At 36.1% G+C, this 25532-nt stretch overlaps 1 protein-coding gene across 1 annotated transcript; it reads left to right on the top strand.

The window, feature by feature from the left end:
- Nucleotides 1-12740: 12740 nt before the first annotated feature.
- LOC129801040 (uncharacterized protein K02A2.6-like) lies at nt 12741-16931 on the top strand. The gene has a single exon (XM_055845798.1). It carries the CDS (start codon nt 12741-12743, stop codon nt 16929-16931), a length of 4191 nt encoding a protein of 1396 aa, XP_055701773.1.
- The last annotated feature ends 8601 nt before the right edge of the window (nt 16932-25532 follow it).

Below are 25532 nucleotides of genomic sequence, written 5' to 3'. Positions count from 1 at the left end.
AATGTTGAACATTAGTTTTTGTTCGAAGGCAGACAATTTACTTCTGATTGTTAATAAAACAGAAATGGATGTTAATGAAACAGAATCTGCTTTAAAAAAATATCGAGGACTGACGATTTCGAAAGCTCACCATACATAATATATAAAATTTTAGGACTTGTTCTTTTTTTCTTACTCTTTAACATTAGAACCAAAAGACTTTATTCCATTCTGGTCAGTGAATGCACGGTCATAAAAAAAGAATTTTACATCACAGTGTAAAATTATTAATTAGAACTACTTATGACCTCTCTCAACCGTATCTAATATGTAATAACCTGTAAATATAGCCATATATTCTATAATTATGATTTAAAAGAAAAAAAAAGATAAATTTCTTAAAATATTTCGTGAAATGTTTAAGAAAGAATTCCAAACTTTCAAAATATCAAGGAAATCCACAAATACCTCCACCCCTTGTATTAAATTCCACTTACCGCTCCGATGAATCCTTTTTCTCGATGCATCTTAGGGTCTCATCATCCTCAAATTGGGTTTGAGTCGAGAAAGCGAGCCCGTGCAGAGACAGAAGGTTGCATCTAGACAAGACTCATATTCCAGGTAGGATAATTGGAACTTCAAATCCAAGGGATGATGGATGTAATGTTTTGTCTGTAGACTCGTCTTAGTCATTCCCATGTGGGTTCTGATCAAACAACCTCAGAATGGTCTGGGATGGAGAGGAAGACAAATAAACTTAAGGGGGTTGGTGGGAATTTTTCTTTCATCACTCAATCCTTCATGTCCAAGATGTGGGATCCTTAACAAGGGAATAATGAGAGATTGAATGTAATCCTTTAGTTGGATTTTGACGGTGACTTTTGTCACTCAACCGATCAGTGTCCAGAAACGAAAGATTCCAATGCCTTTTGTCGGAAACCCCAACGGGGAACACATGTTACCCGGGCCCAGCAGTATCTTCCAGCAAAAGAGTTGTGAGACACCGCGGAGTACATTAAAAAAGAATCACGGCGCGACAAGAGGCACTCTTTGAGTAGATGGAGAAGAAATAAAAAAGACGAAGAAATACGGTGAATTAAGTTGAAAAGTCAATAAATTAGTGGTGTTTATAATCCAAAAAAGTGCTCATTTTGACAGCTACCGCATTCAAAATACCTCCACAACCTCTATCAACTATTTTTGCCTCATTATTCGGAATCAACCAAGAATTTTGTGGTTTTGTGGAGAAACCATTTTTTTTTATGAAGATTCATTTATTGGAACAACTTTAACTATGACCACAAATTATATTTTTATCTCTTCTTGAGTGGTTTTAATCCTTAACCACTCGTTGAGTGATTCTTCTTAGTGGTAATATTCCGGGGGCACGTGAAATTTTGTACGAGAAATGGGTCAGGAAGAAAGCCACCTGGATTTTGTGTAAGAATTGAAAGTGGTTTTGAGGAAATGGCTTGAGGAAATAATGGCAATAATCGTGTCATTGAGGAACCCTTTTTTACCTACCTTTTGTCTGGCACTATCTCCATTGAGATTATTGGAAATTTAATGACACACAACAACTTTCTATTGTCTGGATTGTACTTTGGTCTTTGGTCCCTTGAGGCCCACCCGAAGAGACATCTTCCCTGGAATTTCCCACCCCAAGAGAATGGCCATGTGATCAGAACTTCGCGGAATGCTCGAACTATTATGTTATGATAATGCTTACAGTCGCCTAATCGTTCTTACGAGAATTCCATGAAGTTCCGTATAGAGGAAAGCGCGCTACATTTGGACTACTCAAGTTTCGGACAACTCAATTTTTCTTAAAACACTCTTAACAGATTTACCCCATGAAACACATATTGACAATTACAAAGACGTATTGAAAAAAAATTAATTGTTCAAACCGTGAGTCGACCAAAGGTAGCGCGTTTTCCCCTGCTTTACCATTCTTTTTCATATTTATCGGTTTACAAAACCGTAATTCGTCCTAAAATCTGCTAAAAATTCTATTAAAGTAATAAGCCAGTGATAAGTCTAGATCAGCTTATATAGAGGTACGATTCCTTCATTGCAAATTTGGATTGTGGCAAACTGAAACGATATTTTTACATAAATAAATGTAAATTTCGTTTAATAATCCTTAAATTTTATGTGACTTATTATCGTGAAAATCCTTCACCGAAACAAATTTCATAGGAATCAGATCAAGCTTGTGAAGATTTCAAAGGCTTTTCAAATGACTTAAAATTCAACCCAATCGGTTGTGATCGGTTTGATCTTTGGTTTCGGAACACCGAATGAAGGAAATGATTATCAATTACCTAGATAAAGCAAATTGGGGCAGTATTAGACACGAGAAAGTTGTAAAAACTGATTTTTTCTACATTACTAGGACCAGGGGGGTCCATTGATTTATTTCGAAATTATGTATTAGAAGTTGTTCAAAAATACATTATTTATAATCCCCAACAAGAATTACGAGCAAATTGTTTGAGGTGCAAAATCTGCAAAATATTAACAGAGCAAAGTAAAAAATAGTTTCACTTTTTATTAAACTGGCTACCCCTCTGACTAGGACTAATGTTGACTATTTTTTCAAGTGGACAAGGATCCCTACAGTATCTTTGCATTCATATAGAGACTTTGCCTTCTATAGTGAGTTGTCTGCAGTCAATATCTAATTAAAAAATCATAGTACTTACGGTGTTTAGAACTACCCCATGTTTACTACTGCCCTAGTATCCTCCAAAGAGCAAATGTCCAACTAGTTTATAAATCATATCCAAAAATGAAAAAAAATAAAGAGAAAGTATAGACTATTTAAACTACCATAAAGTTCGTTTATAAAAGAATCCTCCCAAGATTCCAAAGTATTATCTATTACCGTTTCGCCTTTAGGTTTCACAAAAACACAAAATAGTATGTCCCATTTAGCGAAATTCCCCGTAAAAGACTATAAGAGAGAAAATAGAAATAGGAATCCAAAAATAAAGGAATTGATAACGGTTACATATATTATAGTCTCTCTCTCTCTCAACATCGAGCAAGAAAAAAGGAAAGTCCCTCAAGAGACATTTAAATAAAGTTGCAGAGAAATTTCCAATAAATCTATGTGGTTTTGGCTTCCTTAGGATAAATCATTCGTCTGCAGAAGATGTTGTTTCCAGCCATCTCTGAAATAATCTCATTCAATCTTCCAAGGATTCCCTGGAAGGGAAAGTGTTTTATTGTCCTGCTCGCATATCTCGCATCCTAATCCCAACGACTCTCCCCGAAAAAAAAAAGAAACTGTTGAACATTTTTACTCCCTGAGGTCAAGGTTATCAAGACTGACCATCGCTTGGTGAGTATTTTTTTTTGCCTTCCTCAAACTCGAGACATCAGAACCCGAACTCCCTCAATTGTCTTCCCTGCGAAATTATTGATTTTTTTTATGCCTGTGTGTCCCGTCGAACAAAATATTTTCAGAGAATGACACCACATTGACTTTGGGCTTTGGAAGGGAAGAGAGAGAAAATCTAGACATTAGTTTTTTGGGAAGACTCGTCGCGGTCCCCATTATTGCTACTACAATAGAGACACAATAATCCACCATTCATCGATATTACAAGAGTGTCCCACGTTGAAGTACAACAAGAAAGTATATAAATGGATAAAAAAGGACCCCATTGTGCGTGCTTCTGTGCCTTTGGCCGCCTCGTGGAGTCCTCTTCAGAAATTTTTGTCTCTTGGACTAAACCATTGTCGAACAGCAAATAAATTACGCGTAGAAGTTCATTTAACAGAAAGTTGTAGAAAAATTACAACTGAAATCTCATTGAATATTTTAAACATTAAAGTACAATAAATACTTTAGAATAATTACATTCAATGATAACAATACAAGATAAAATATAGACATAAGGTAAAGTGATATAATTTAGAATTAGTGTTACAAGTTGGACAATTCGCCGGTACAAGTTGGACATGGCTTTTTTCTTGATAAATACAGTACAAAATTTGTTTTTAAGCACAAAAAACCAAATTATAGAACTAAAGCACTAAAAATATACAAATAAAAATGAAGTGCTAAATTTATCTAGAAAAATAGCGATGTCAAACTTGAACTATTGTCCAATTTGCACCACTGACTGTCCAACTTGTACCACTTTACCCTATACACGTATGTTAAAAAAAAACTAGAAAGGGTTTAGGCGAGAAGAATACCTGCATACAGATATTAAAATTTCACTATGACTCTAATTCGATGGCAGCCATAATCCCGAAAGCCAAAATCCCGAAAGCCAAAATCCCGAACGCCAAAATCCCGAAAAGGCCAAAATCCCGAAAGCCAAAATCCCGAAAGCCAAAATCCCGAATTTTTAAAATTCTGAAAGGGATGAAATTATATGGAGGAAAATGTTTAGAATAATTTTCCAAGACACAGAAGATTTCCCTTTGCCTCCAGCAAGCGCGAGTGAAATCGCGGGAGTAGCTATGACACTTTTAAGAATTCGGGATTTTGGCTTTCGGGATTTTGGCCCATTCGGGATTTTGGCTTTTGGGATTTTGGCGTTCGGGATTTTGGCTTTCGGGATTTTGGCTTTCGGAATTTTGACCGGGACCCGGTTCTGTACTGGACACATTGGGTCACACTGGTATAAGTCATATTAATCGCTATGCTAACATCCGAAAATGATCTATGTGAATTTCTCGGAACTGATTATGAAAATGGGACTAAGGTAAGGTATCCTCGAGTCAACCGCCTCTCGAGTCGACCACCCTGGGTTCCTCAAGTCGACCGGTGGAAATATTTATTCAATTTATTTACATTTACAATAATATTTATTGAATGGTTTAACTTCATAGGGTCAATTATTTCATAATTAATTCAAATCAGTGAAAATATCATATAAATAGACCATAAAACACTGAAAAATCATAAAAAGATGCAGCGTTAAGGTATTTCTTAAATAAAAATTTTCATAATTTTTCCTGTTAATCCTGTTGTGACAATCTACATCTCCACTCTTTTCCTTTCCTATATCTTCATGTTTTTATTGAACTGATAACCGTTTTCGTTCCTTGATTGACCGGTTGTAATCTCAAAAACCGATTGATCTGTTGACTAACGTAAACCACAAAAGAAAAAAACCAAGGAGGATACCTAGAAATTCAGGTCTGAAATAAACCTAGTCCTTTATTGCAATAATTTCTGAATTAATTTTATTATTATAAAATTAATTTTTACCAAAACAACTTAAAATTACTTACAAATTAGTTCACTTTACTTAGGGTACAATTTACAGAAAAAATCAAATGTAAATAATTAACAATTATAGCGTAGAATAAAATAAAAGAAGATCTGCAATTAAGGATTACTTTAACCTTGCTCATGTTTGGTGTATTAAATCCAGGTAAAGGTCCTTCTGTTTGAGACATAGAAGTACAAAATTGTTCGGGTCGTGTTTGCTTCACGGGACAATGGTGAACACTATAAAAATACTTCTCCGTGCATTTGTGGATGAAATGGTGAGGGCAAGAAGGCGAAGAGTATCAAAAGAAATAAAAGAGATTCCAACTTTTTGAGACTCAACATTTGTATATATCTTCCTCTTTTTCGGATTTTTTTTTTACCGCTCGTGGTCTTCTTTTTTTCTTCTTCTAATTTTTCTGTGATATTCTCAAAAAATTTAATGTTCAGCAATGGGTCTATTCGCCTTCTTCGCTCCTCTAATATATATCTAATAAATTACACGACAAAGGTCCGATGGACCTGAGGAGGGAAAGAGTTGACGATCGGTGCTGGAAGAAGTCTCAGGGGAGATACTTCGGATCGAGCAGTGAAATGCCTAAAAGTGGAGGAATCTATCGAAATCATCGCTCCCATAAATGTCAGCCAAATATCAGAGAGCTATAAAATTGGATACGGGTGAAAGCCATTAAACTTTTTTTCTCTTTCTCTCCTCTCGAGGTCCGTGGCGAGGAAAAAAAATATCTTCACCCAAAATGTGTATTTCTTTTATTGCCACAAGTCTCATCTCCTTGATACTCTTTAATAATTTTTTTTTCATCGATCTCTTTTCTCAAGGTATGCCTCTAACTGTAAAAAAAAGCAAATCACAAATAAAATACAGAATTGTAAAATATCAATGCACTTTTGGATCATAAAACTAATGTCATCAATAGCTGTGACATAAACTATAAGGCGCAATTCATAATTTTATCTATTTTTCAGCCTTGCAATGCGCAATTTTTGGCAATAATCTTAAGTCTTGTGGAAAATTGCGCTGAAGTGGTAAAAACAAACTAGTGAGTAGCCTGTTTTAACTTATAGTAACTATGATTCTTTTATTTGAAAACAAATCTTTGACCTAACTCAAATGAAACGAAGTTCTGCCTCAAAAATTTTATCTAGACGAATTTCAAAATTTGGACCTATTTTGGGGTAGTCCCAATCAAGTTTATAACGCACTAAAGCACAAAAGAAAATTCTATTCAATAATATAATATCAAAAAATTGTTAAAAGAATAGTATAAAACGGTTTTTTTTTAAATAATTGACGAAACATGTTCAATAGCATCAACTACTACCTTATCTGTATCACTTTGTTATTTATAAGTTTAAATAATATTCTAAAATGTCAAACAGTAGCCGTACTCACTATGGCGCTGTTATCTTGTAATATCGTTATCTCGTTATCTCGTTATGTTCTCGTAATGTATTTTATAAATGAAAAATTATAACAAGATAACAGATTACGGAGATTACGAGATAACAACGCCATAGTGAGTACGGCTAGTTAAAATCCAAAAGTCAAAAACGCAGAAATACAAGAATGGTCAATACAAAGAGTTCAATAGTCTTCTATGAATTTTACAAATTCTTCTTTATAAATTTTAAGTCTTCTATAGATTAAAAAAAAATATTATATTAAAATATATAAAAGATTGTAGCATTGAATTTTCCAATTTGGCACGGTGTCTAAATGGCCACAAAAAAAAACATCACGCTATTTATCAAAATAAAATTTTATTAATACAATTATTTAAAAAAAAAATTACAAAAAATAAAAGATAAAAAATATGGATTTCTGATCTGTCGAAAAATTCGAACATATTCAAGATTTCGTGTTAACAAACAAAAAGGATTAAATAAGAAAAATCTCGAGATAACCAGAATACTAACGTAGTATATGCCCCTATCGATTTTAAGGAATACTAAAACTACATGACCTTCTAAACACGAGCTCTATCGTAAATCGTATAGTAAACTATACCGCAACATTACAGTAGCTGTGATTATGAAAAAATCGCAGCTGAAAAAAACTAGAGGGTTAAATTTTCCATTTCTGCAGACATGCAGTCAAAGAACAGGTATATGAACTAAAAGGATAATTGAATAGGGACATGGTGAGTACTGCGGAGGAAAAATCCCAAAATAGATTTTAATCCATTCACCTCGGTACAACTCGCCGTGGCCACGCAGCCCAGAGGAAGCCGACTCTCCAGTGAAACTCATTGACTTTTACTTTTGGGTGGATTTTCATGAATAATGCATCGAGTGGAAGTGAGGTCAGGTACACACACACATCGTCCGTCGATACATCCTGACTCTGTTTCATATTCATGGCCTCGATGCGCTTTTGTCGTGTCTTCGGGACTTCTTCAGCATCCCGCGGTAAGCCACAGAGAGCACATAGTCCCCCTATTTATCAGGCATAGTAGTGGCAGAAAAATCATGGAAAAACTAGGTATATTTTAGAGATTATCTCTCAACTCACGTGCTCACGGAATTATCTATGATTTCTTCCTTGTGCCTTGTTTCATCACCCAACAACGACGCTGAATATGGTAAATAATAGAGAAACCCTTTCGAATGGAAAATATGTTGAGAGGAAAATTTTTAGATTTTGAAATTTTAACTTCCTGATATGTCTTACTTTATTTAATAAATTGAATGGGTATAGGGTAAGTGTGCTAAATTTCGGCATAGTTGCTTGCAAGCGCCAAAGTCTTAGGTTTTAAATGTAATATTTTTAATACAAATTGAATTTTTTTGTTACTTCTTTTTAAGGAATGTTGCTTGGAACCTTGTAGACAATTTATCGTATTTATTGCCTTTAAAATCATTCTTAATGCATTTTATTATGAATAAAAATGTAGACACAGCTTTGGTGGCCTATTTCGGCCACCTTGGTTCTCTTGGTTCTCATAGTTCCGTGTCCTTCTGGAATTTTTGCAAAGTCTTTTTCACATCATCTCGATCGCAGAATGGTCATTTTTTGCTATTATTTTGCATTGTTTATTCTCTAGAGTTTGCAATAACTACAAACTCATGGAATTTTGAGGAATAAAAGAGGTGGCCGAAATTACAAGCTGGCCGAAATTTGGTACACTTACCCTAATAAAATTACAGAAATAAAAAAAAATGGAATACTTTTTATTAAGATAACATTGTAGATTTAAAGTATCCACGTAATAAGAGTCTTTTTAAAACAAAGCGAGAGAAATAATCCAAGAAAACTATTCAAAAACAAAAATTTATTAGGGGAGAGTAAAGCAGTTCAGGCAGCAGACCACCAATTTCTCTTGGGTATTAGCTATATGAAAATATGCACCACATTTCTCATATAATAATCTACTCATCCATAATTTTATATATTCAAAAATCATGAATGCTTGTAACTGCCCCATCCACTCCTAAAAATCATTAATATATATATTTTTTTACAAAAAAAACAATAATTTTTCACAATTTCTTAAAAATAAAAATATTTTTTTAATAAAATTTCTACAAATTTTTAAACCAGAAACAATTTATTCAAATTTGAATAATTTTGAATTTTTGCTAAATTTTTGCCAACAAAAACTTAAAAAGGTAATAAGGTATGTTTATTTTTATTTTCATTTTCATATTTACACTGTTTATTTCATTTCATTTTTATAAGGATTGGAAATATTTTACCATTCTTATGGAGATTTAAGACTTAAAATGTCTGTTCAAAATCTGCAAACTCTTTAAGATTAAGCTTTGTCTATGGGTCGGCTTAAATCTTTATCGGTTTCACGCTATCCAGTAGGGGAATTCTGTAATTTTCGTGGCATTGTCACGCGTGACTTCGAAACCTGACAATGCCAATCGAGCTTTTTTTGTCATATCTTATGAGTTCGAAAATGCAATTCATAGATTTTTTCATGAAATACCTTTACTTGATGATTTTATGAAAATACAGGACGTCTTAGTTGATTTGTTTAGCAAAATTCATTGTCATTTGAATTGCCAGAAATCTTAAATATGTGACTTCTGACAATGCCACGTGAGCTCAAATGACAATGTCACGGCTACAGAATCGCATTTTCGAAAAAGCTCTCCTAATATTCGAACTCAATTTGTCATATGGCATTGCCAGAGCGTTACAGAATTCCCCTCCAGGCCATTTTATTTAGGCCCATTATGCACTCCCTATTCCTGTACTGTATCTTAACCCCAGGGTGATCATCCAGAGCTATATTTCATCTTCTGTCTGCCTGAGGTACACACACAACGCCGTTTCTATATCGCGGCAGATCAGCCTTGGTTGGATCAATTGCAGTGAATGTGTACTCGTATCGACAAATCATTTCATTCTGATCTCGTTTCTCTACTAGGCTGTCCTCTTTTAGGCTGTTTATTGCCAAGGCATTTGACATTGCTTTTCATTCATTCCCTCAACCAATTCGATAAGGCTGCTGAAATATCTACAGCTGCCTTGTTTTGAACCCAACACCTCACAGTCATAGAGACACTAGTCTAACAACTGATTAACGGAAGCTCTGCAAACTCCTTAAAATTGAGATAAATATTTATGGTCAGTATTTTAGTTAAAAATCGGTCAGTGGAAAATTGAATTTGGTCAGTAATGCCTGTCGCACATCTTTTAGGTCAGGAAAATTTCATGAAACCAAAATTCACCTCCCTTTCTTTCTCACTTGTTTTTCTTATGTCTGATGTTTAAAAAGAAGAAGGAGAATTCGAAAGAGTGAGATAGACATGCAAAAAGTAAATTGACTTTGATCAGTCGCAAAAATAAATTTAATGACTGTTTAATTTAAAACAAATTTTCAAAATTCGATTTTTTTATTATTTTAATTATTTTATTTTTTTTTCTTTCTTCTTGTCACAATTTTATAAGATAAATTAAAAATCCATTCATATTGATAAGTTTTAATTAGAAAAAAATCCCAATTTGGTGTAGGTTCTGAATTAGGTTATTCTACCCTACTTTTCCCTAAATTATATTGAAAGAAAAACTACACATTTTGATGGCTAAACAGCCCATGTCTTCCCTAAAAGCAGAACTTCGTAGATCTTAGTGAAAAGTAAAACTATACTTTTTAAATATTTCTACAGTTCACACTGAATGAGTTTAAAATTTTGAAAAATACATTTATTGAATCATAAAAACTGATCAATAAGACGAGACCTGAACTTAAGAGTGTTATTGCTGTTTCAAAGAGGGAGAATCACTCCCCTTGAACAGAGCAAGACTTGGTATGTTTCAGTGTACTTAGGACTTGGGAGGTATAAAATTTTGAGGAAATTCCAAACACATGTTCCACTTTAAAAATAATTCCTGAAATTCCTGAGCCAGGGCTGTTGTGTCTGGCCAATTGATGGGTCTCTTTGCACCTTTTCTGGCCAAATAAAAAAAATGAAGAGTTCCCTTCAATGAAAAATAACGTGGAGACGGCGATTGAGCACAACAATGATCATTATGTCTCATCACTGATTGCCTCCTGCTCAACACAGTCACTTGCGAAATGTCGGGAAATGTAACATTTTCCAATCCAGTTTCATTCGCCCAACACTCTAAGCAAGGTTCTCTGACGAAGAAATAAGAAGAAAACTCGCAATAATGACACCCAGAGGCAAATTAGCATCCTCTTCGCGAAAGAGATTCAACTCGATCGATGGTGATCGAAGTTTGCAGAGGCTGAATCTGAATTTGTGGGCAAATGTTCATCTGAGAGCATATATGCAGAATGTTAATAGTGATTGATGTTAGCCAGCAATTAGCCAATCATTGGCTGCATGTGATCTCTTCCCCCAAGTCTCTGGGGGCCCCAATGATGCATTCACATCGCCAAGTGCATCGTGGACTACCAGTGTGCAAGAAAAAAAAAAAGAACGATCGGAAAACAAATCGTTCAGATGGAATCCAATTAAACGGTGTTAATCGATTTCATTGAGTTCCTCTTGTTGTACACACACTCTTTAAATTGTTTTTTCTCCCCAGTTACTTCATCCAACTTTGCTTGCCAACAGAAATATTCCATGCAAATGCTGTTTGTGATATCTCCAAACTACATCCATTCTCGCATCTTTTCCCACACGAATTTTCCACCAAAACTGAAATTTTCTCACTGAGCTCCATAAATTATGGGCTTTTTTTCTTATGCGGAAAAAATGCATCCTATATTGAAAATCATCATACATATTAGAAGCTTAAAGTGTGATATTTCTTATCGAAATTTGACCATGATCCAAAAGTACATCATAAATTTCTTGCACTTTTGGCGCCAAGTCAGAAACCATCCACCGCAAATATTGTACCGGAACTACAGAAAAAAAAGGAAGATGAATAACCGTTGAAAATCGATGGTTATCTCTTCCAGTGCTGGAAATTCTTCTGCAATCCACGCAGAATTACCAATTTTTCTTAGGATATACACTCAGTCTGTGTCTGTTGTCATTTGGCGAGAATGAATGGCGATTGTTAGCCGTGTATTGCCTTCGATGGAGAGGCGTTAATAAATTGTTACAATGACAATTTCATTTTGAGTCTTACAAATATTTTTTATGAGTGATGACAGTCTCGAGTGATTCTCTTGTATGCATATTCCTCTCTTCGCACCTCGCCATTCTTGAATAGCGTAAATGCATCACAATGCCTTTGAGACAAGGAATTGCGAACTTCTTAATCTTGAAATTCATCCAAAAAGTCTTTATTTTAATGGAAACTTAAAAAGTAGAATAATTTAAACTTTAGCAAAATATGAGAAACTAGGAATATTAAAATTTTTAAAATTAAGTAATATAGCTATATATTTTTTTAATGATTTATAGGGTCGAAGGAACACCTCTTCGACAGGGAACCCCTATTGACACTTTTGTCAAAATGTTAAACTTTATTTAATGCATCCAATAAAATCTAAGTATGTTAGAGGGCACCACCGCTGACACCACTGGCACCCCTAAATGAAGTATCATGCCAGTGGCCGCCATTCATTCATTCTTCTTTTGTTCGTCATTCAGTAAAGACGCTTTCAATATCATTCTCACATTATAGTCATAAAAGTTGAAGTTCCATTCTAATAAAATTTATTAAAATTAAATCAAGTGTTTGGTTTGGACTGGCCACCTCTCATAACCCTTCGGCGACAACGTGGAATAACTAAATATTATATTCCTCTTCTTTCCGAAGGTACCAAGCCACAACATTCTGGCGACAACGTGGAATAACTAAATATTATATTCCTCTTCTTTCCGAAGGTACCAAGCCACAACATTCTGGCCCCGAGGACGTGGAATTCTGATCCCTAGGACAAGGAATTCTAGCCTGAGGACGTGAAGCGAATTTCTGAGGTGATTCTCACGCGCTAGATCTACAGAATCTCAGCGAAAGCAGAAATTGCAATTTCACGCGATCCGCCATCTTGGCTTTCGAAGCAAATTGCGCACATCTCGAAAATTTTTTTTTTCCGGAAAGCTCGCTATCTAACCTCACTTCGCAATGGCAGATGCTACCATCAATAAAGAGCTTCTTCAGGCAATTTTGACGATGACTACTGAACTCAAGGCACTCAAAGTAGAGAGACAAGGGCATCAGGGCTCCAACGAAATCACCATCGATAGCTTGGCAAGGTCAATTACCTCATTTACCCACAATCCGGACAGCGGATTGACTTTCGAGTCATGGTACAATCGCTATCGGGACACATTTCTGGAAGATGGAAAGGGATTGAGCGAGTCAGCTAGAGTCCGTTTGTTGCTCAGGCGTCTCGACGCTTCAGCATATGAGAAATATGCCAGCAATGTCTTGCCCAAAAACCCAGCTGAAATTTCTTTTGACGATACTGTGAAGTATTTGACAAAATTCTTCGGCCGTGGTGAGTCACTCTTTTGCCAGCGAAGGAAATGTCTTCAACTTGTGAAAAATGACCTGGACGATTACACTACACATGCTGGAATTGTCAACCGACACTGTGAGAATTTTCTGTTGAGCTCCTGCTCTCCAGATCATTTCAAAGCCTTAATCTTCGTGCTCAGCCTACAGAGCGAGAAAGATGTTTACATTCGTGAGCAGCTTCTGAGCAAACTCGAGACAGAACCCTCTGAGAAGATCAATCTCGAATTTCTCACTGATGAGGCGCGACGCCTGGCCAATGTGAAGGTAGACTCACGCCAAGGAGTTACACAGGAGGTGAAATTCGTCAAGAAGGAGCCCCCCAAATCCAAAGGAAAGACGTCTGCTAACTCTGGTCAAAAAGGAAAGCCGCCTCGCCCGTGTTTTCTATGTGGAGAAATGCATTATTCACGTGACTGCCCCCACAAAAACACAGTTTGTTCTGAGTGTAATGAAGTCGGACATAAGACCACTTATTGTCCACCAAAAAGGCCCACAGAGACGTCCAAGAAGAACAACACGAGCTATAAGACCCAGAAAAAGAAGACTGGAAACGCAAACGCCATCTTCTCTGTCAATTCTGTTTCTGACCAGATCATGAGCAGGAAATTTGTCACCCCTCGTGTCAATGGAATCCCAATTGAGCTTCAGTACGACACTGCTGCTGACGTCACGATCTTCACCATTGATACCTGGAAGAAACTGGGCAAGCCACATTTAAAAACACCCGACATTGGTTTGAAAGATGCACAAACTAACCCGATGAGAATCTCAGGCGAGATTTCCTGCAAGGTGTTTTTCCGAGGCGAAGAGAAGCAATGTCGTGCATTTGTTTCTGAAACCGCCCACTCAGATTTATTTGGAATCGAATGGATCAACACATTTGAGTTGTGGAATGTAGCTCCATCAGCATTTTGCAATTCAGTGAAGCAGAAATTCGATCCGGAAGCAGCTGTGAAGGAACTTCAAAGCTCTTTTCCCACTGTCTTCAACGAAGAGCTTGGCATGTGCACCAAGTTTACCGCAAATATTCATCTGAAGGTAGGTGCTACCCCAATTTTTCGCCCGAAACGAGAAGTTGCTTTTCATGCACGTGAGCTTGTCGATGAGGAGCTTCAGAGACTCCAGGCTACCGGTGTCATTTCTCCAGTGGAATTTTCCCCCTGGGCTGCCCCTGTTTTAGCCGCTCGCAAGCCCAATGGTCGAGTACGCATTTGTGGAGACTACTCCACAGGTCTCAATGAGGTAGTTGAACCCCATAATCACCCTATTCCCGGCCCAGATGAACTATTTGCCAAATTTGCCAACACCCGTGTTTTCTCACACATCGATCTGTCAGACGCGTATTTACAAATACCAGTAGATGAGGAGTCAAGCCAAATTCTGACAATCCACACCACTCGCGGTTTGTTCAAATTTCACAGACTCCCCCCAGGTATTCGATGTGCTCCTGGAATTTTCCAAGAGTTGGTAGAAAAGATGTTGGCCGGAATTGATAATGTTATTGTTTACTTCGATGACATTTGTGTGGCGACCAATTCCGAAAAAGAAAACCTTTCAACAGTCAAAAAGGTTCTCCAGAGACTGCAAGAATTCGGATTTCACGTGAGGATGGAAAAATGCAAATTTTTCTCTCCAACCATCAAATTCTTGGGAGTCATCGTTGATGAGACTGGATTACGCGCCGATCCAGAGAAGATCTCCGCTATTCGTGACATGCCTGCACCAAAGAATCTTCCAGAACTTCGAAGCTTTTTGGGAGCTATTCAATTTTGGGGAAAGTTTATCAAGTCGATGAGCGATCTTCGTGCCCCAATGGATGCACTGCAAAAGAAAGGAGTAAGTTTTCAGTGGACTGCTGAATGCCAAAAATCTTTTGACAAATTCAAGGAGATTCTCTCATCACCACTGCTCCTCACTCACTACGATCCGAAGTTACCAATTCTCGTGGCTGCTGACGCATCTCAAAATGCAATTGGTGGTGTGGCTTATCACCAATACCCAGATGGATCGCTGAAAGCTTTTTACCACACCTCGAGAAAACTCACGGACACTGAGAAGCGATATTCTCAAATAGAGAAAGAAGGACTTGCTCTCATTCATGCTGTGAAAAAGTTTCATAGATTTATCTATGGGAGAAAATTCACACTGTACACGGATCACAAGCCCTTGCTGAGTATTTTCGGATCTCAAAAAGGCATTCCCGTGCATACAGCCAACAGACTTCAACGTTGGGCATTAGTTCTTCTCGGGTACCACTTTGACATAAAGTATACCTCGACGCAGAACTTTGGGCATGCTGATGTCTTATCACGCTTGATTGCTGATCACCAGAAGCCAGACGATGAGTACATCATTGCTGAAATCAACCTCGATGAACAGTTGGACTCCACAATCATCAATTCAGTCGTTTCTCACTTGCCAGTGAGCCACAAGATGATTCGTTCAGCTACCGAGAAATGCCCAAATCTACAGCAAGTTATCAAGTACATTGTTGGAGGATGGCCCAACTCTCCCAAAGCTATCTCCTCCACTGAAGTGTCACGCTACTATCAGATTCGAGATTCATTGTCCGTGGTTGACAACTGTGTACTTTATCGCGAGAGAATTGTCATTCCTGACCAGTACCGCAAGAAAATCCTCAATCAGCTTCACTCTGCTCATCCAGGAATCAACAAAATGAAATCGCTTGCCAGAAGCTACGTATATTGGCCTGGATTGGATGCTGACATTCAGCATCTTGTGAGTCATTGTCATGATTGTGCGGCTGCTGCCAAGTCTCCCGTGAAGTCTCAGCTGTTCTCATGGCCTCTTGCGACACGCCCATGGCAACGTGTCCATGTAGACTATGCAGGACCTGTCAATGGAAGTTACTATCTTCTGGTTATTGACGCACTGACAAAATGGCCAGAGATATTCCGCACGAAGTCCACAACGTCGCAAGACACAATCAAAATTCTTCAAGAAATTTTCTCAAGATTTGGTTTGCCCGAAGTACTTGTCTCCGACAACGGAACACAGTTCACAAGCACCCAGTTCAGCGAATTTTGCAAATCTGGTGGCATCAACCATATCAGGACGTGTGTGTACTCACCCAGTAGCAACGGCCAAGCTGAGAGATTCGTTGACACTCTCAAGCGTGCGCTGCGGAAAATGGACAATGAAGACTCCGTGGATGTTGCTCTCCAAAAGTTTCTCTCGACATACCGAAACACTCCAAATGACAACGTTCCCCATGGAAAATCTCCTGCCGAAATTATGTTTGGTAGACGACCTAGGACAATTTTCGACCTTCTCGCAGCACCTGAACCTGTTTCTACTAGTCGAAATGTCAAAATGGAGGAGCAGTTTAACCTTAAACACGGTGCAAAGAGACGTGTTTTTGGGAGGAAGGAGGGAGTGTACGTAAAAAAATATTTTCCTGGAGGGAAATTCAAATGGATCACAGGAGAGATCATCGAGCCCAAGGGACATGTAATCTACACTGTCCGTTTGCCAAATGGAAGCATCATCCGTGCTCACATCAATCAAATGAGACCTCGCCATGAGAATTCCCAAAACAGTTCTCACGACCAGTCTCATCCCGACCAGAGTTCTCAGAGCACTCCTCCAGACAGTTCTGAGACCGACGATGAATTGCCATTGTGGACTCTTTATCAGAACTCATCACCAAATCAACCGGAATCAAGTTCTGATGAGCCAACCTGCGACCAGCGCTCGCCTACGGACCGTAGGCGCCGTCGTTATGGACTTCGAGACCGAGCGAGTATCCGCCCTCCGGTCCGATACTCTCCTTAGGAAGGGGGAGGTGTTAGAGGGCACCACCGCTGACACCACTGGCACCCCTAAATGAAGTATCATGCCAGTGGCCGCCATTCATTCATTCTTCTTTTGTTCGTCATTCAGTAAAGACGCTTTCAATATCATTCTCACATTATAGTCATAAAAGTTGAAGTTCCATTCTAATAAAATTTATTAAAATTAAATCAAGTGTTTGGTTTGGACTGGCCACCTCTCATAACCCTTCGGCGACAACGTGGAATAACTAAATATTATATTCCTCTTCTTTCCGAAGGTACCAAGCCACAACAAAGTAATATAAAGTTTTATCATTAATCTACGTTTTTCGATAAGGATAAGTGTTCGAATTTCGTAATCCAAATGGTACAGAGTAGGGTGTCAATAAGTCCTGACACGAGCTCTTAAAGTGTCAATAGGTGTTCCTTTCACCCTAGGCCAATCTTTAACAACATTATTAATTCTATATAGTTCATAAGGGAAAGTACTCTCCCTTCGAACGTTTATGCCTTCGAATAATGTGAATTTTCTTTTAGTTTTCCTAAGAGACTAACACATCTCTATTAAATATTAGTTAACTTATTACCAATTATTGATAATTAAATGATAATCATCGATAGCAGCCAAAATCCCGAAAGCCAAAATCCCGAACGCCAAAATCCCGAAACGGCCAAAATCCCGAAAACCAAAATCCCAAATTTTCAAAATCCTGAAGGGGATGAAATTATATGGTGGAAAATGTAAAGAATAATTTCCTAAGACACGAAAGATCTACCTTTGCCTCCAGCAAGCGCGGGTGCAATCGTGGGAGTAGCTATGACACTTTTAGTAATTCGGGATTTTGGGATTTTGACATTCGGGATTTTGGCTTTCAAGATTTTGGCTTTCGGAATTTTGACTAGGACCCGATAATCATATGTAAGTCTCTTAAGAAAAGTCGTCTAAGAAACTCATATTATTCGAAGGCATGAACGTTCAAAGGGAGAGTAATTTCCCCTACCTACCGCCGGCCAATTATTTCCTTTATGGATCTTTGAAGCCAATTCACAAATTGATCTCAAACTCAGCTTAAAATTGACAGAACAAAAAGTTGTTTAGGCGCAAATCTAGTATATTCATCTCTCTTTACAAGGGTAAGACTCCTGTATACAAGGGATACCTCATATTTGACACATATCATGCGACGGTTACGAATGCAGAAAAATTTCTATACGAATTATGTTTGCGAATGTAAGAAAATGGATTCAAATTTGAAGGCCACTCAAAAAATGTTTATATAAAAAAAGTTAAAAAAAAATGAATATTATACTTAAATTTTTTTTTTCATAAAACATATATCTGTAACTTTCTTTTTATTTTGACTTTTTTAAAGTGCTTGATTCTGATCGAGCGGTTATGAAAAAATATACCTTTAACCCCTTTAACTATAATCATCCAGTCCAAATACCAATACAAACATTTCTCTATTGAATGTAAAACTTCCGAACTGAGATTTGTTAATTTTGAAAAATCGAATAAATTTTAATGTTTTAAAATTTTTTGTGTAATTTGAAAAAAATACTATAAAGTTCCTTCTGCTATTAGTTGTTATATCGTTAAAGCAAACAAAATTCGCCTAAGCCTTTAATATGTATTTAAATAAAATAAAAAATTATAGAAGTGAGTGACATCTTTTTGATTAAAAAAGTGACTTCTGACACTGCCACTAAATGTAAAAATATTCTCAAAAAAAATCTTTTGTTTTGTTTTGCATTAATTATTTTTTATTGTTTTTTTTTTATTATTCTTTATTGCTTGGGTCTAGAGACCTATTCTGACCAATACCAGACATATAAAATTAAAGCAGTTCTTGAAGATTAAAATAAATTTAAAAATCAAATCAATGCATTTAAATACAAAATACAGACAATCAATAATTTCAGCAGAAGATATTTAAATTTTCATCTTGGAAAATTTGAGGGCAATTTATATTCATTCATTCATTCATTTTCAACCGCTTATCCCTATTGGGGTCGCGGGCCCATGATATCCAATCTAGCAGCCCACGTTTGTCGATCCTCCGCCACTTCAGGACAATTTATATACCAGGGAAAATTTAGTAAAGCAATTTGGCATATCAGGGTATCACAAAATAAGGTGTTACTCGGATTGACTCATTTTCATACATTTGATTAGTTGTTATTTGTTGTACAACTACTTAATCGTAAGGCATTGCTATAAATTAAGCATTTATTAATTTATTAATAAGTTCTTAATGTTATACGGGTTTCAGACCTAATGCCCTAGACACACTTACGACTAAAGTCCAGAGACGACTAAGCTAGTTCATAGCCAAGTCAGTTCCTGACACACTACGAACGAGGATTAGCATTCACTGGTATCCACAAAACATAACTTTCCTGGGTTTTTATGCAGATATTTCTACTGAAATGCACTAACACTCCTCTGAAAATGAAACTATTTATAATATCATGTCTCAGTACACGTCCAATAATTATTGTTAATTACAATTATTTGTGAAGTGGAAGCTAACTCGTGACTTAAGCCAATTTTGGCGATTCTAGTGAATAATTCTTGTTGTTATACGTGAATTGTGAAGTAAATTTAAGAGTAGTTTCATTTTCAAAGGAGTACTAGTGCATTTCAGTAGAAATATCTGCATAAAACCCACGAACGTTATGTTTTGTGAGTGCCAGAAAATACTAAGCCTCGTTTGTAGTTTGTCACGAACTGACTTGGCTATGAACGAGCTTAGTCGTCTCAGGACTTTAGTCGTAAGTGTGTCCAGGACATAAGGCTTAGCTATATAGCTTAACTCCTTTAATATCTTATCAGTCAAGATTTTTTGGAAAAATTTGACTTAGAATTGCCCGTCAAATCATAGCTCTACCTGCCGATTTTACTCTGAGGATTTTGGAATTGTAACGGTAAATTCTAGTACATTCAGAGAAAATCTGTAGATTTTCGGCAGAATTCTGCTTAGAAAATCTGTAGATTTTCGGTAGAATTTGCTTAGAAAATCTGTAGATTTTCGGCAGAAATTCTTCCGAAAATCTGCAGATTTTCGGCAGAATTTCTGCATAGGAAATCTGCATAGTCTCTATTGTCTCAACAAAAATATTGTTGATTTATCAAGAAACTGTAGAAGTTACAAAGAAAATGGTATACTCAGCTTAACAAGCATTTCCGATTACACACTTTAGATAACTAAAAAAAATGCGAGCAAAAATATTATTTTTTTAAAAAAATCGCCAATCGAATGATACAAAAACACGAAATCTAAGTCGACACTGTGTTTAAAGTTATCACTTCACTATTCTCTACTTATAACACGGCGTCGCATAATTCTTTATTTTATATAAATACTGTGATATCACCAAGAATAACTCTATCAAATTTTGCAAAATTCAGTGAAAACTATTCCATCTTTTCAGACACAGCTGTTTGGAATGTAGAAAAAATCTACAGAAAATCGGCAAAATATCTACAGAAATTCGTCAGAGTATGCACCAGGATTCGTCAGAAAATCTGCAAAAATTTCTGACGAATTTTGTCCCAAGCTCAAATAAAATTCGTAGGAATATCTACAGATTTCTCGGCAGATTTTCGGCAGATGTGTAGATATTTTCTGCAGAAATCTTAAAGATATCTGACGAAATTATTTGACGGGTGGTAATTAAAGTCAAATTACCAATTTGATTTTCAAAAATCAATAAAATCGGTTGCTGTTTAAGGTTTTGAGACCCTCGAGAACTGTGCTAAACCTCTAGTCTGAAGACGGTCTTAGCCGGGTAATTTGCTACACTGATTGTCCAATATTTAATAAAAATCTGGGCCCCGACAGCCACAGAGCGAAGTCGATGACTTGTAAACTGCATTTCCTTTAAAATAGAGCTTTTGTCTTCTATTGGTGCGGAGCCTTATCAAGTTATCATAATGTTATTCAACCTCCTAATTGCTTCGAGGAACTAAATATTGTCAATTTCATTAGTAAAAGAAAGGCTTATTTTAAAGATATCCAAATTCAAAAGTGCCCCACTTTCCCTAGAGAAAAAAATAAATATCTGATGTTCACCATCCAATAAAACAAATAAAAGGACAGTTAAAATAAAAAAAATTTAACAATCGTCGGATTAGATCAGAAACTGTGCTGTCCGTTTCTGTTTCTGTATTTCTTACAAACGACGTATCGTTACGTAGTCGTTTGCGACGGGTCCCGGTCAAAATCCAGAACGCCAAAATCCCGAAAGCCAAAATCCCAAACGCCAAAATCCCGAAAGCCAAAATCCCGAATTCTTAAAAGTGTCACAGCTACTCCCACGATTGTACCCGCGCTTGCTGGAGGCAAAGGGAAATCTTCTGTGTCTTAGGACATTATTCTAAACATTTTCCTCCATATAATTTCATCCCTTTCAGGATTTTGACATTCGGGATTTTGGCTTTAGGGATTTTGGCGTTCGGGATTTTGGCCTTTTCGGGATTTTGGCTTTCCGAATTTTGGCTTTCGGGATTTTGGCCTTTTCGGCATTTTGGCGTTCGGGATTTTGGCTTTCGGGATTTTGGCTGGCACCGGTTTGCGACAAATGCAGATAGAACAGTTGCTGATCCAACTAAAAGGCGATGATAGGTAAACTAATCCTGATGATACAGGTAATAAATATCTGATGCTTTGTGATCAACATTTCTCAATGTAATAGCGCTCTGTAAGTGCTAATTATGCCCTCATTGAGTAAGCTCGAATGTGACGAACTTTTCGCAATTGGGGGTGTGATCGAGAATTTCCCGGTGTGATCTCTCATGGTGATAATTGAACCCACAAAGCCATATCTTTGGAGCACCTGCTGAGAATTTGTGGATCGATTAATTGCGCTGAAGAGAGGAAAATTTTTGGTAAAAAGCCGAAAAAAGACGGTATATAATCCGTTGTCACACTGTGCGCCATGGTCATTAAATATCTGTGAGTGTCTTCCTCATTTTTCTCCTCCCAAAAAGTGGTCAGATGACAGAGATCCACTAAAGAAAAAAAAGAAGATTTTGGAGGCTGAAAAACCACTTGATCGACCTCTTGATCATATTTCTCAGCGATAAGCTATTAGTTTTCAGAGATATACTCGTATTATATTTTTTTTTTTTTTGGAAAGTCTCTCTCAAGAAAGTCACTCGGGAAGTCACGCTGTTTCTCAAAAAGATATATATTTTGGAGATGGGAAAAATAAATGTAATTTCACGAAGAGGTCGGAAAGGAGGAGAAAGCACCGTTTTCTAATCGGTGGCATCGAAAAAGAAATACTATACACATCTTATATCTATCTTTAAAACTAGAATTGAGAAAAGATTTATTTCTCAATTCTATCTTCTCTATTTTTTCATGTCCTCACCATCATCAAATTGCACCATCTGAGTTGATTTGTTAGAAAATTCACAAGAAAAATCCACTCAATCGAGAAACCATCACTGTCCCCCGAAGGTTAAGGAACTCTCAGGTCCAGTTTCATTTTGGTTTTTTCGGGAATTGTTTTTTTTTTGTATGATCCAGATAGCCGGTAGAAGATCAGAAATTTTTTTTTTAATAAATTGCGTAAAGAGGACAGAGATAAGTGAGAGAAAAAACAACGATGAGGAGCAAAAAATAATGGACAAATCCAATTTGGTGGCTGGTGAATTTCGATAAGATTAAATCGATTCCACCGAATGGTGTGATAAGGAATTAGCTTATATAGAATTGGCACACAAAAGGTGGAAGCAGCAAATTATGCAAAAATTCCATCAGGAGAGAACATCTAAATATTGAATGGCGAAGGAAGAAACGTATGTATACAGAACAAGTTGAGATGCCGAAAATGGCTTCTATATAATCTTAGTTTTTCGAGTTGAAGTGAGAAAATTAAATTGATATTTTTCCTAATGAACCACTTTATCGATTCTTTTATTAGAATTCCCACGATTTTCCCAATGAATAACATTTTTGTATAGTACTTTTTCTAATTTCCTGTGCTAATCCTCAAAATACCTTTTTTGTTCAAGGCGGAGACTCAACAATTAACAAGATACTCTTGAGGCTTTCTTGGAGTGTTTTCACCATCATAACGACTTTGGTGGAGTTCCCAGAATTCTATATCGTTCTGTGGGAATTTCTGACGATTTAACCAGAATTTAAAGATGAGTGCTTTATGTTTATTGCAATGTCTTGTAAACTTTTGAAGCAATTGTTGGGATAAATAACTTCTCAATATATTGGTACGATTTCTTTTAGTTTGCCTAAAGAATTTCTTAGAAAACATCTTTTTATATTTTGTTAAATTGCATTCCCATCAGTACGACAGGTAGTATATGTGAGTTAAAAAATCAAAATCCTTATAAAATATTCAATGAATACGAAAAAATAAAACCGAAATTACTTTAGCCTTACTTGAATTATAGATCTTGTTCATAACTTCTTTTTTTCCTTAGCAAGAATATTTTAAACACTACGTTTAAATATTAAAAATTTCAGACCTATGTATTTATAATTTACTTACCAGATTTTTTTTAGACTAACTTTACTAAAATACTGACGAAAATGTTGTATTTTGGATCATTTTGTGCTTTTATTTTGGTCATTTATATTCATAAGATCACTTTGGTCAATAAAAAACTAAATTTTGACTAATAAAGGTCTTAAATCTTTTCTGAAGTGGAAGTAATAAATAAAATTAGCATCTAAAATGTTTGTAAGGATGACGAGTAATTTCCCCTTTTACTTTTTGCGCATTATTTTCCTTAGTCAAAAATTTTACGATGACTTAACATCTTTCCAAGTTCCAAATTGGATATTGCACAAGTTTTATTACTTATTAATTTTATTATTTTCTCATGGCTTGTTTCAAAATGTTTAAAGAAAAAATTACCAAAAAAGGATTTTAATAAAAATATTGGTTTAAGGGTCAAATCAGGGCCATGACATTTCCTGTGTTTCCCATACGGTTCTAGCGAGCCGAAAGAACTTTTGAGTTTATTATCTGTTTTCTGTCATTGTATAATGAATTAGCAAAAAATACTAATACAAAATAAAAGGCAATTTAATAACGAAGAGACAACCGAAAACCCCAAATTGGCAACCTACGTAGTTTTGAAGATATCTCGTGAAATGTGTACGAAAACAAGAAAAAATTACACTAAAACTGGTCGCATTTTTCAGAGCTAATATCACCCCCCTGGGTCAAATATTAATAAAAGCAAATATAAAATGTTTAAAACTTTAATTAATTCATATTAAATTTACTATTTATTTTTTATTAAATCGTATTTCGGTTAAATAAAATCCTGAAACTTGATAAAATTAATGGAAGCACACGTTAGAATTTCATTCTCTAACTAAGAGGTAAATTAAACTTTACTTGCACAAAATGTCGTTGATGTTCGAAGATTCAAACGTAATTTCGAATTCTCAAATTAAAATTTTCGCACAAGGTGGAGAAAATTTATGAAGTATTACACTAAAAAGTTAGCAAAAGAATTATATTCAGTGATTATGAAGGATTTAATAAATGGGACAAGGCGCAGTTACTTTATTTTTTTAACACATTTTAACACTTGAGAAGTTCGAAATTCGAACAGGAAGTGCTTCGACTACCATACAGAAGTAGACATGTCTCTTTTGTGGCTTTTCAAGTCCGACTTCGAGTTTCTCACACTCCATTGCGAAATTCTGTTAAAAATTTACGGAAGTCATCAACGTTTTGTGCAAATAGAAAGTCATTTACCTTATAGCTGAGACTTATTCGGAGAATCGTCAGATTGTGAACACATTGAATGCTGTAGTGTAGATGTAGATACTATAGGCGACTTTTGGAGGGATCTTTCGCAAATCCAAAGAGAAATCTCTCATTGTTCGCTCATCGAAAGATCAAAACCTAGTCTACGTAGTGCTGTACCTTCGAACAACTCAAGCTTCGAACAATTCATTCTTTTCAATATATTTTAAATTAATTAAACCCATTATAATAGTATATTTTAATAGCTAGTCCAATGTTTCAAGTTTCCTAAAAAGAGCCATCGGTCAAATCCATTAAAATAAAAAAAAAACATTGAGTTGTTCGAAGCTTGAATCGTCCGAAGTTAACGCGCTTTCCCCTAAATGAAAATCGATATGTTATAAACATTGCCCTGGGATTTATTATTATTATTATTATTATTATTATTATTATTGACACATTATTGGTTCTAATTGATTAAAAGTTTTTTTTTTATTTAAATACTTTCCAACTGAAGGATCAAGAATTTATCTTTCATTGCAGAATGACCCCTAAACTTACAAAAAACGAGTAAATACATATTCATCAATGAAACCCCCGTTGATAGGAAATGTTTTCGACTAGCAAACACTTCAACAGTAAACATGCAGTTACTGAATGAACTTGGGTCGATTTGAGGCATAAATTCACAATTTATCGCTTCAATCGGAATCACGATTAATGAAGATGTTGTTTGGGGTTCCACCGACTTCATTTTTCAACGCATGCAGAGATTGTGGAGGCGACAAGTTGCTCGCGTACTTTATGGGAGCATTTGCAGCGGGATAGTGCGACTAAACATGAGTGCAATTTGTCCCAATGTTTCACA

Source organism: Phlebotomus papatasi, chromosome 2, assembly GCF_024763615.1.
Source record: "Phlebotomus papatasi isolate M1 chromosome 2, Ppap_2.1, whole genome shotgun sequence".
Classification (NCBI taxonomy): domain Eukaryota; kingdom Metazoa; phylum Arthropoda; class Insecta; order Diptera; family Psychodidae; genus Phlebotomus; species Phlebotomus papatasi.
The sequence above is the reverse complement of the archived record's forward strand: the minus strand, read 5'-3'. Positions and strand labels throughout refer to the sequence as shown.

What these genes read in the sequence shown, in the direction of transcription:
- LOC129801040 (XM_055845798.1), top strand. Translation starts at nt 12,741, where the DNA reads ATGGCAGATGCTACCATCAATAAAGAGCTTCTTCAGGCAATTTTGACG.